Source organism: Euleptes europaea, chromosome 1, assembly GCF_029931775.1.
Source record: "Euleptes europaea isolate rEulEur1 chromosome 1, rEulEur1.hap1, whole genome shotgun sequence".
Lineage (NCBI taxonomy): Eukaryota > Metazoa > Chordata > Lepidosauria > Squamata > Sphaerodactylidae > Euleptes > Euleptes europaea.
Genome location: NC_079312.1, coordinates 26,483,451 through 26,494,309, shown reverse-complemented (window position 1 = coordinate 26,494,309; position 10,859 = coordinate 26,483,451). Strand labels below are relative to the sequence as shown.

Genomic DNA, 10,859 nt, shown 5'->3' with positions numbered 1-10,859 from the left:
ATCTTCATGAAATATTGCTCCTGGGAGATAAGGAGCCCTGAGGAATGACACAAATGGGGGATATCTTCAGCAGCAAGGGAGACTCCATGGAAATGGCCTGTTTAGTTTGGATCCAGCTCTAAAGAAACTTTGCCCCGCCCTAAAGGTGGCATGATTGTATCCAAATTTATGATCCGAGGAAAAGATGAAGATACAAGAAGGGTATGCAGGTTATGAAGGTATGCAAGTTAGGTGGCTGTTTTCTGCTCACTGTTTGTTCCTAAAAGTACCTCTTTCTTCCAGGTTTGTGGCCTGTCTCATCCCATCAGCGTTGCGTAGATTTTTCCCATCATGATAAAAGACAAAGAAGCCTTCCAGAGACTCAATTTTCTTTACCAGGTGAGAATGGCATCAGTGGTATGCATTAACAATGGGGGATTGTGATCCCTGAGGACTTGTTGTGGTCTTTTCCCTCCTTTTTCACAAACGCAGAGTTTGTCCCTCAAATATGCACGTTCATGCACACATGAGTTTCCTTTAAAATAGGGAATGATGGGTAGATGCATTGATGGGGATAATAACATCATTATGTGCAGGGCCTGAAACACACTAGAAAGGATTGTCCAATGATTTCTGTTCCGGATTTCATCACAAAAACAGTAAGGATGTGGGACTCGGACTCAGTGGAGCATGGGAGCGGTTACTTATTTTCGAAAATAATTTTCTCACGTAGGAAGGTTTCTAGATTATTTATCTTTTTAGGACAGTTTATCACCAGTGGTTGCTAACGAGGAATAGATCATACCCACTTGTAGTGGATCTTGAGTTCACTGGTGCCCTGCATAGTAATCTCCCTGCCTCTCCAGTGTCTCACGCAAACATGTTTCTGAGCCTTGCTATTTGTGATTCATTTTAACTCGAGCTTGAACCTGGGACTTTCTGCATACAGAATAGATGCTTTAACCCAGGCATGTTGAACTCATTTGTTACGAGGGCCAGATATGACATAAATGTCAGTTGATTGGGCCAGGCCATGTGTACCATGAAATTTAATGCAAGGTACCAGAGATACAAACTTTATAGAAGACACAGGAAAAGCCAATTAATGATATTATGTTTTTACTTTTTTTTTTACTCAAAATACAAACATGCCTAAAACAATAACACTTACAGTATTTTCTTTTATTGAACAGTCTTTGATAATTGACACCTCGGGACTGGGGGAGGTGGCTGCCTTGGGTGGCTCACAGGCCGGATTAGATCCCTCAAGGGGCTGGATCCGGGCCCTGGGCCTTATGTTTGACACCCCTCTTACACACCTACTGCTATCTCTTGCATTTACATATGCAGTGTACCTCACCGTACCCATATTTTTGCATATATATATTTATCTCCTTTTGATAGTGGGAACATTTTATTTGGCCCTCTGGACTTATAAGGCTAACCTCCCTGGAAGATCCCACTGCGTAGTGTGCCTGCGGGAATGTAGAACATACATATCCCTGGCTGCATTTGTGGGATGTAGGTGATATAGAGGAAGGCACTGGCAAACCACCTTTGTTAGTCTCTTGCCATGAAAACCCCAAAAAGGGGTCTCCATAAGTCGGCTGCGACTTCACGGCACTTTACACACACACACACACAGGTGATAAGATGTTCACCTTTCTTCTGTTTCCCCAACAGGCAGCACATTGTGTCTTGGCACAAAACCCAGACAATCAGGAGCTGGCTCGTTTCTATTGCCATACGCAGAACAGCATCAGCCGACGCCTCGTCTTAAGACAGTGAGTGCTTGGATGGGGCTTAATGGAGTGTGGTGCCTGTCATGTCAGGCTAAATGCCAGCTCTAGTACAGTTCTGAGCACCTGTATCTGGAATTCTTTCTAACTCCTCACTATTCTTTAAGCCAGAGATTCCCAAACTGTGCTCCGTGGAGCACTTGGTGCTCTGCAAAACATCTCCAAGTGCTCCATGAAGAGATTGGAAAGAAAAATACTACTGTCATTCAGTTTAGTATATAGGAGCTAGGTGAAACTCCGTGCTCTGTGATGAATTTCTCTCCTGAAAAGTGCTCCATGACTCAAAATGTTTGGGAGCCTCTGCTTTAAGCTGTCTCTGAACCTCTCTGGGACCTTTATAATTAAATGGTATTCATTCAGAAACCTGATATCAGTGGATGAGGCCCTGCTTTGCGTTCTAATTTATTTAGAGAGACCCGGTATGGCGGTTAGAGTGTTGGACTAGGACCTGGGATTCCCACTCCGCCTTCAAGTTCACTGGGTGATCTTGGTCCAGTTCCTCTGTCTTAGCCTAACCTCTATTTCTCAGGTTGTTGTGAGGATAAAAATGGAGGAGGGGAGAATATTGTAAGCTGCTTTGGGTCCCCAAGGAGTTAAAAGCAGGGTATAAATTTCAAATAAATTCAGACTGCTAGAAGTAGGGCTTTCTTAATAAAATTGCACAGTAATAGCACCTTAAAGACTGACAATGTTGAATTCTGTGTAAGCTTTTATGAGTTAGAGCTCATTTCTTCAGGTGCATGAAGTGTACAACCATTGGACCTGATTTCATATACAGCAGAGGGGGGCAATGTAAAATGAGATCTGGTCTTAATAGCTGGCCAGGAACTATGGCAATCCTTCCTATAGTGTATACACTGGAGGGTTTTTCTAAACTTCACTGCAATACCCCCTCAGCAATTTATTTCACACTTTTCTCTCTCTGTTAATGTTAAGCAGTTAATGTTCCTTTCAAGTGGCTTTTGGAAATTGAGGCTGTAAGGTAGTGATTCTGGAGTTCCCTGCCCTTGGCTGTTTAGTGCCAATTTTACCCCATGTTTTTTTCTTTATATGATGATCTCTAATTGTTTGGAAATTTGCATATTGTACATCACTTTGAAATCTTTTGCTCAAAAGCTGGATAAAACAATTTTTTTGTGAGCCAGTTAATGAGTGAATGAAAAAGTAAGTCTTACCTGCCCTCTTGATAATCTTTTAGGAAAAGTGTCTTACAAATGTTGAGTCCCCAAAGTGCTTTACTTACAGTCTCAAACTTCCAGCCTACCTATAAGGAAGGCTTGTATTATTATCCCTGTAGTGTGAGTGAGAAAATCAGGCAGTGGCTTGGCAAAGTTCACCAAAGTGAGTTGATGGCTGAATTGAGATTTGAGGTAACTCATAGCTTATGGTCATCACCACCGCACCAGCTGACCTGCCTGCTTAACTCTGCCCTCTCCAGGCACTTTTCACCTTCCCCCTCCTATGGACTATAAACCCTCAGCACAGAGATTATGTCACTGCAGTAACATAGCTAGCATCACCAAATTAGCTCGTCTAGCCTGGTGGTTAAAAGGACTGACTGCAAAAAAAGGGAAATCCTGGTTCATATTTCACCTGGGTCATAAACGTGGGTGTGTATAAAAATATAGTGTGTGTGTGTGTAAAATTTAGGTGTTTCTGTCCTATATTCCTCCCTGGTAGGGTCTCACAGCAACTTATAAAGAAGTAGAAAATGTAATTGAGACAAAGGGGGGAAAATACAACTCAGTTCCTGAGCTGGTCCTGGATTTACTAAGCTGACTCACTGAGTACCATCAGCTGGGGGCTGAGATCCAAGGACCAAAACCCCCTCTGGCCTACGCCTCTGGCCATGCCGAGACTAAATACCTAGAGCAGGAGCTCAGGCCAGATTTTGTCCAGCTGGCGCAAAGGTTTCCTTCCACTCATACTGCATCATGATCATAATAATGATGAAGATACTGGTTCGCTTTATAGGGTTGTTGTTGTAAGGATGAATAAAGTGTGAATAATGATTAATAAGGTTAAGTACTTTGAGTGCTGGGGCGGGGAAGGACATGGACTCTTTTTGTTGTTGTGCAGAGGATGGGCAGTGAGATCTGGCCATAGCATTAATAGCAAAAGGTTGTGCCCTTCCACAAACAAATTTACAGCATGCACTACCATTTGTGGTCATGCCCATCCACCTTGTTGCCCCCCCCCCTTTTCACTGCTGGGACTGGGGTCCAGCAGGCAAGTCAAGAACATGTTAATTCACCTCCCAAATCAAACTAGAAATGATGGGAAGGAAGGGGGCATTACTCTGGTATTTCTGATTCAATGCTTGTTCCCAAACCCTACACCCAAACACTGTCCTGAACCTCACAGTTGTCCCTCACTGGTAGTAGTTGGTAAATGTGGACACCAGCACCACCTCATAAGGAACAACATGCCCCATGCAGGTTTTGTTGTTTGTTTCTTGAACCCCGATGAGGCAGAAAGGGTTTTTGGGGAGGTGCCCCATCATTATGACATGCCCAAACTTATCTTTTTGTTTCTGTTTGTTGTCCTGCAGGGATCCCTCTGTGAAACGAACCATCTGTAAATCCTGTTTCTCCCTTCTCGTCCCTGGAGTCAGCTCAACTGTACGCCAGAGAAGTAGGTCCTCTGTCGCTTTTTCTTATTTGTAGCAAGGGATGAGTACTCCTGAGTTCTGGTCCTTGCCCTGGAGAGATTACTAGTTCTGGGGCAGTGTTTTCCCACTGTATATATGAACAGGAGGATTGGATGTAGCAAGGTCCAGAGGCGGAACAGTTATACTTTTTCCTTCCCCCAGGCAGTAGGAAGTTTTATAGGATCCATTTCTTTGGAGGAAAGAGAGGTTGCTGAGGACCTAAAGGTCTTTGGCAAAAAAAGTGTTGTTTATAAATGCTTAAGTTAAGTAGATACCGCAGGAAGACATCAACATGCCTGCATGCAGTGTGCACCCCAAACGCAGCATCAGCACAGCAGATTCTCACAAACTGCTTCTGCTGTCGAAATCCAAGCTGTTCCTATTTGTCTTTATTTCCAGAGATGTGGAGGAAGGCTTAAATATGTTTCCAGGTGAAACTTGATAGCATTTCCATCCTGACAGATGGGCCTACTTGTGTGCCAGTTGCTTGGAACAGTCAGCTTTTTATTACACTGTTTGTTCTGTTGGAGGTGGGGCCACACCAATCATTTGAGCTAAACAACATACCAATAGGCCCAGTATAACAGAAGAGCTTGGAAGCAGAAGACCGTCTCCTGCTTTTTCCAGGCTTTGTGGCTTTTACCCTTCATTAACAAAGGGATCAAAGTATTTTAAAGTAAAACAGTGGCCTGCCTATTTATTTATTTGTTTGTTTCATTATTATTTTTAGTTGCCACTCACCCAAAGGGGTCTCGCAGCGACTTACAACATTAAAACAGTATAAATGAGTTTAAAACAACATAAAAACAAATAACAAATATAAAATATTAACATTAAAATATTAAAGTATTTAAATATGTGGCTAGCACCGTCCCACTAGCAAAACACCCCAAACATGTGGATTACACTCCAAAAGCCAACCCAAACAATTCAGCCTTGCATGCCCTGTGGAAACTAAACAGGTTTGGCAGGGAACAGTTGTTATCTGAGGGGGGTAGTCCTCAGAATAGGGAACACAACTGAGAAGGCTCTTCCCCTGGTGACAGCTAACCAAGCCATCCTGGGACCAGGCACCTACAGGAGGCCCCTAGATGATGACTGAAGGGAGCGGGGGGGGGGGGTTGTGATGGGTGAGGCGGTCCCATAGGTATGGGGGCCCCAGACCGTTAAGGACTAAGAATCTTTGAAGTAAGGCTAGGCAAGAAGAATTTGGGGAACCTCTGATCTAGTGGATGAGCAGAATGAGAAGAAGACGAAGAGTTGGTTTTTATATGCTGACTTCCTCTACCACTTAAGGAAGAATCAACCTGGCTTACCATCACCTTCCCATCCCCTCCCAACTACAGACACCCTGTGAGGTCCGTGGGGCTGAGAGAGTGTGACTAGCCCAAAGTCACTCAGCTGGCTTCATGTGTAGGAGTGGGGAAACAAATCCAGTTCACCAGTTTAGCCTCTGCCGCTCAAGTGGAAGAGTGGGGAATCAACCCCAGTTCTCCAGATCAGACTCCACCACTCCAAACCACCCCTCTTAACCACTACACCACGCTGGCTCAGTGGTAGAGCATATGCTTGGTAAGCAGAAGGTCCCAGGTTCCATCCTCAGTATCTCCAGCTAATAGGATCAGGTGGTAGGTGATGTGCCTACTATCTGGAGAGCCCCTGCCGGTCTGAGTAGACAGTACTGACTCTGATGGACCAGTGTTCTGATTCATTATAAGGCAGCTTCATTTGTGTTCATGTGAGTGGACTGATGGGGAGTAATGGTATTTAGGGAGGGGAAGTGAGACCATGTTTCCAAAGCTTGTCTGACTCTTTCACTTCCTTGCCTCCTTAACCAGAGCGCCGTCATCAGCGGTGGACCGTTGTGAGGTGTCTCAACTGCGGCTTAACCAAGCGGTTCCTCAGCAACCCTGATTATAAATTGTGGTCAGAGCAACCTGAGGCATTATTGGAGAACCAGACTGTGGCCAGTGAAGGAGTGAAAGGTAAAGAAAATCTAGAGAGGGGAAATCTGTAGAGAGGGAGTAAGTACTGGGAGCTTGGGGAAAGATGGCGCTTTGTTTGCAGGATTGTTCAGAAGGCTTATGAGAGAGCTGGAGGATGAGCTTCTCTTGTCCTTCTTTGATCAGGAAGCCCACTCTGTTGAGCTGGGGTTGGTTATGGGGTTAATTATGAGAGATCTGAAAATGGGAGGCTTGCAGTCAGAAGAAAACGCCTCTCTTTGGGGTGAGGAAAAAGCCATGGTGTTGAGGTCAAAGCCAAAGAAGCTTGAGAATTGTTGCAGGTCAGTGGAGGAAGACTTTGGGATTGTGAGGGATGGGGTCAGAAGAGGCAAGGATCGACTGAAGGCCAGTAGGAAGAGAACTGAGGTGTCTGAAAGAGCAACGCCGGGGTGAAGGCGCTGGTGTTTGGAGCCTTTGGATACATTGTCTAGATTGGCTGGAGGTCTGTGAACACATGAACGCGTGAAGCTGCCTTATATTGAATCAGACCCTTGATCCATCAGAGTCAGTATTGTCTACTCAGACTGGCAGCAGCTCTCCAGGGTCTCAGGCAGAGGTCTTTCACATCACCTACCTGCCTAGTCCCTTTAACTGGAGATGCCGGGGATTGAACCTGGGACCTCCACGGCCCCTCTCAAGGTAAAGTGGCAGTAAAGTGAGAGGGCTGAAACTTAAGTGGGGCCTTTTTGTTGGGGATAACCGGATTTGGGAACCAGAATGTTCAGGATTGTAGAAAAGGAGATAACTTTATTGTGGGGCAGAGAAGAGGGAGACAGATCAGAAATCTTGACGAAGCTGCATAATAGGGATTGGAAGCTAAGGGTGGAGTCTGGGTGGATGACATCCCTAACTATTTATCGTTTCATCCTATGAGGCATGTAAGAAGAGCCCTGCTAGATCATACTAGTGGTCCATCTAGCCCAGCGTCCTGTTTCACACAGGGCTAACCAGTTGCCCTGGAGTGCCAGCGAGCAGGGCTGAGAGACCAAGGCCTTCCCCCTGACGTTACCTCCTAGCACTGATATTCAGAGTTTTGCTGCCTCTGGCTAACTTTAGTCACCGTAGCTAGTAGCCATTAGTGGACCTCACCTCCATGATTCTATCTAGCCCCCTTATAGAACTGCCTATGCTTGTGGCTGTCACTACATCCACTGGCAGTGAATTCCTCAATTTATCTCCTTGTTAAGTGAATAAGTCTTTTTTTATCTGTTCTGAACTTATTGCCCATCAACTTCATTGGGTGGCCCCAAGATCCAGTATTTTGGGAGTGAGAGGAAAAAGTTCTCTTTGTTCACCCTTTCTGCCTTATACATAATTTTAAAAACTATGCTCCCCTTAGTTGCCTTTTTTCTGTACTTTAAAGCCCCACGCTCTTTAGACTTTGCTCATAAAAAGGTGCTCCAATCCCTTAATCACCTTGATTGCCCTCTTCTGCACTCTACAGGAATTACAGCTCATCTCCAGACAACAGAGATCAGTTCCCCTGGAGAAAATTGCTGCTTTGGAGAGTGGATTTTATGACATTATACCCTGCTGAGATCCTTCCTCTAGCTCCACTCCCAAATATCCAGTATTTTTCCAACCCGGAGTTGGCAACCCTAGTTATTTATCTCTGTGCTATGAAAAGCTTCCCTTGCCGGCTTTGACACATTAAATGTCTATTGAAGGGACAGGACATGTTTCTCCAGGCTTGTTTGTCGGCAAGCCTAGTTGAGCCTGGTCTGCATGTGCAGCTGGATGAAGGGTTAATGAAGTGGCAGGATGCTGATGGGGAAAGTGGCCAGACCCACTTCAAACTACAAGTGAGGGGTTACTTTTTTCAAAGTTACCCCCGCTTTAATAATTCCCTGTAATTGGAAAACTCAGTACAGCATGCCAGTGGCTAAGCTACAGCCTTTCTCCCTGGTGTACTGTTGTTGTTTTTTAATTTTCAGGGAGTTTTTACATGGTAGAAAATTAAAATATATTCTCCTCCCCCACACACACAGTCCAAAGTGGTACAGGCCATTCTTCCACGACAATAAAACAGCATGAAAACCAAAAATAAAGCAGGATGCATATGATGTTGTGATAGGACTCTATACAAGAAGAAGAGTTGGTTTTTATATGCTGACTTTCTTTGCCACTTAAGGAAGAATCAAACTGTCTTACAATCACCTTTCCCCTCCCCACAGCAGACACCCTGAGAGTTAGGGGAGGCTGAAAGTGCTCTAAGAGAGCTGTGACTAGCCCAAGGTCACCCAGCTGGTTTCATGTGTAGGAGTGGGGGAACAAATCCAGTTCACCAGATTAGCCTCCACCGCTCATGTGGAGGAGTGAGGAATCAAACCCGGCTCTCCAGATCAGAGTCCACCACTCCAGACCACCACTCTTAACCACTACCCCACGCTGGAGTTGGACTAATTTGCACAAAGCAAGAATGCCCAGTGGTTAAAGTGTGCCGCCCTTCTGGGAAATCTGCAGAAAGGCTGTTGAGAGGATCAAGGTTATGGGGCAGCCAGGGAGAAGATAAATAGATGCAGAAAACAGAGCTCCAGGGGACATTTCTAGGCTTACTAGAATTATCTTGTGTCCTTTGTTTCCTTGTATCTCTCTCCAGGTCAGACGCCCAGCACAATGCAGCATCCCCTCAAAATTTGCCCCACAGAGAAGGCAACAGGCTTGAGCTCTGAGCCTCACAATCACCCTGCCTCTGGGGAGACTGCAGTGAGCACCAAAGAGAAGGAGAAGAAGGGTCCAACTGGGAAGTGAAGCCCCTTCCTTAAGGACGGAACATTCCTGCTCCATTGTGGAAGGGTCGTTTGGTAGCCCCTGAGCTGGAGCCAGTGTAGCTAGCAAGATTATTTGAAAGGGGTGAGGAACTATGAGTTAATTTTGGCAAACAAAAGCCTGGCGAACCACTTGCAGGAGTTGAATGGCTTAGACTTGGGAATAAAGGTGCCTTTTTATATACAGCCCTTAAGATAACTAGTTTTTAGGCAGAAGGAAGCTAAGTTCCTCCCACCCTCCCCTAAAAGGGGCCTGATGGGAAGCCGTCTCCTGTCCCATGTTTAAATGTAAAACATGAGGGAAATTCAAATAATATAGTGTACGGTGTGTCAGCTTGTCCAGAAACACTAAATATATGTGCTCTGTGTGTGATGAAGTATGTTGAGATCATATATATACATGAAGTATGTTGAGATCTTCTCTCTAACCTGTAGAGGGCATCAGAGAACTTCAGGATGGGTTAAGCCTTTTTACCAAGGCTGGTTCTTGCATAAGTGAGAATACCACAGAGCAGAAGTGGTGTTCTGAAGAATTAAGATTGCGGTCTGTGCAAATCTAGGCTAATTTTTTCTCTTGTTTAGCGTAGAAATGATACATATAAAAGCTGGTTCCCAAGATTCCATCGCATATATCACTGCACCAGAAAATAAAATTTAAAGGATGAGGGTTGTACTGACGGGCTAATTCTCATTGGTTCCCATTTAGTTCTGTGGGAGAAAGTAAATGGGTTTGGAATACAGTTGAGAGGAGGCAAGCCTGACCCTCATCCTCTGATGTGGGTCACCAGGGCAGGTTTTTGTTTCCTCTACAATTTGCCTCTATGTAGCTGGTACTTTTCTTGCATGTAAATTAGTGGCTGTCATTAACTTATGGGGGAAAGTGTAGTTCTGTACTTGTAGTAGGGCAAATTCATCTACCATCCTGTCAGTGGGTAGCCCAAACCCTACTGACAGAACCTCATGGGGATTGCAACATATCTGCAGAACTCAGAGGCTTTTCAGTGCTTCCTTGGAACGGAAATGGGTCTGATAGAAAACAGGAAACAGATGTCTTAAAGATTCTTACATGTATATTGTGTAATAAACATTGTGTGTCAGGGCACAGCTAACTTATGGGGACCCCAGCAAGGGGCTTCCAGGGCAAGCAATTTAACTGGGCAAGATATGTTTGCAGAGTGCCCACCACATCGCTCTTGCAATGTTTGAAATCTCCAGGAAATCTTCCAGTAAGCAAATTGTCTTTGTAATGATCTGGTTACCACATCAGTCCTGATATCAGATTTTGCAATACCACACTGTATTTAGAAAGAGAAGAAGAGTTGGTTTTTATATGCTGAATTTCTCTGCCACTTAAGGGTGAATCAGACCGGCTTATAATCACCTTCCTTTCCCCTCCCCACAACAGACGCCCTGTGAGGTAGGTGGGGCTGAGAGAATGTGGCTAGCCCAAGGTCACCCTGCTGGCTTGGTGGGGAAACAAATCCAGTTCACCAGATTAGCCTCCGCCGCTCCAAACCACCGCTCTTAACCACTACACCACGCTGGCTCTATTTAGGTGTTGTATATGGATTGACTCTATAAAGGAAGCCACGGCCCTCAATTTGCAAGATCTGAGCAAGGCTGTTAAGGATAGGACACTTTGGAGGACTTTCATTCATAG

The 10,859-nt window shown here is 45.0% G+C and overlaps 1 protein-coding gene across 1 annotated transcript; it reads left to right on the top strand.

Annotated features, from left to right (window-relative positions):
- Window positions 1-330: 330 nt before the first annotated feature.
- Window positions 331-9,182, top strand: RPP21 (ribonuclease P/MRP subunit p21). The gene is made up of 5 exons (XM_056866864.1): window positions 331-378; window positions 1,663-1,763; window positions 4,330-4,412; window positions 6,267-6,413; window positions 9,031-9,182. The coding sequence occupies exons 1-5, from the start codon at window positions 331-333 to the stop codon at window positions 9,180-9,182; spliced, it is 531 nt and encodes a 176-aa protein (XP_056722842.1).
- The last annotated feature ends 1,677 nt before the right edge of the window (window positions 9,183-10,859 follow it).

Bases quoted from the DNA above. Each gene is read 5' to 3' on its own strand.
- RPP21 (XM_056866864.1), top strand. From the start codon at position 331: ATGATAAAAGACAAAGAAGCCTTCCAGAGACTCAATTTTCTTTACCAG. The intron at 1,764-4,329 runs GTGAGTGCTTGG...GTTGTCCTGCAG, and splicing joins CGACGCCTCGTCTTAAGACA to GGATCCCTCTGTGAAACGAA. The intron at 6,414-9,030 runs GTAAAGAAAATC...ATCTCTCTCCAG, and splicing joins GGCCAGTGAAGGAGTGAAAG to GTCAGACGCCCAGCACAATG.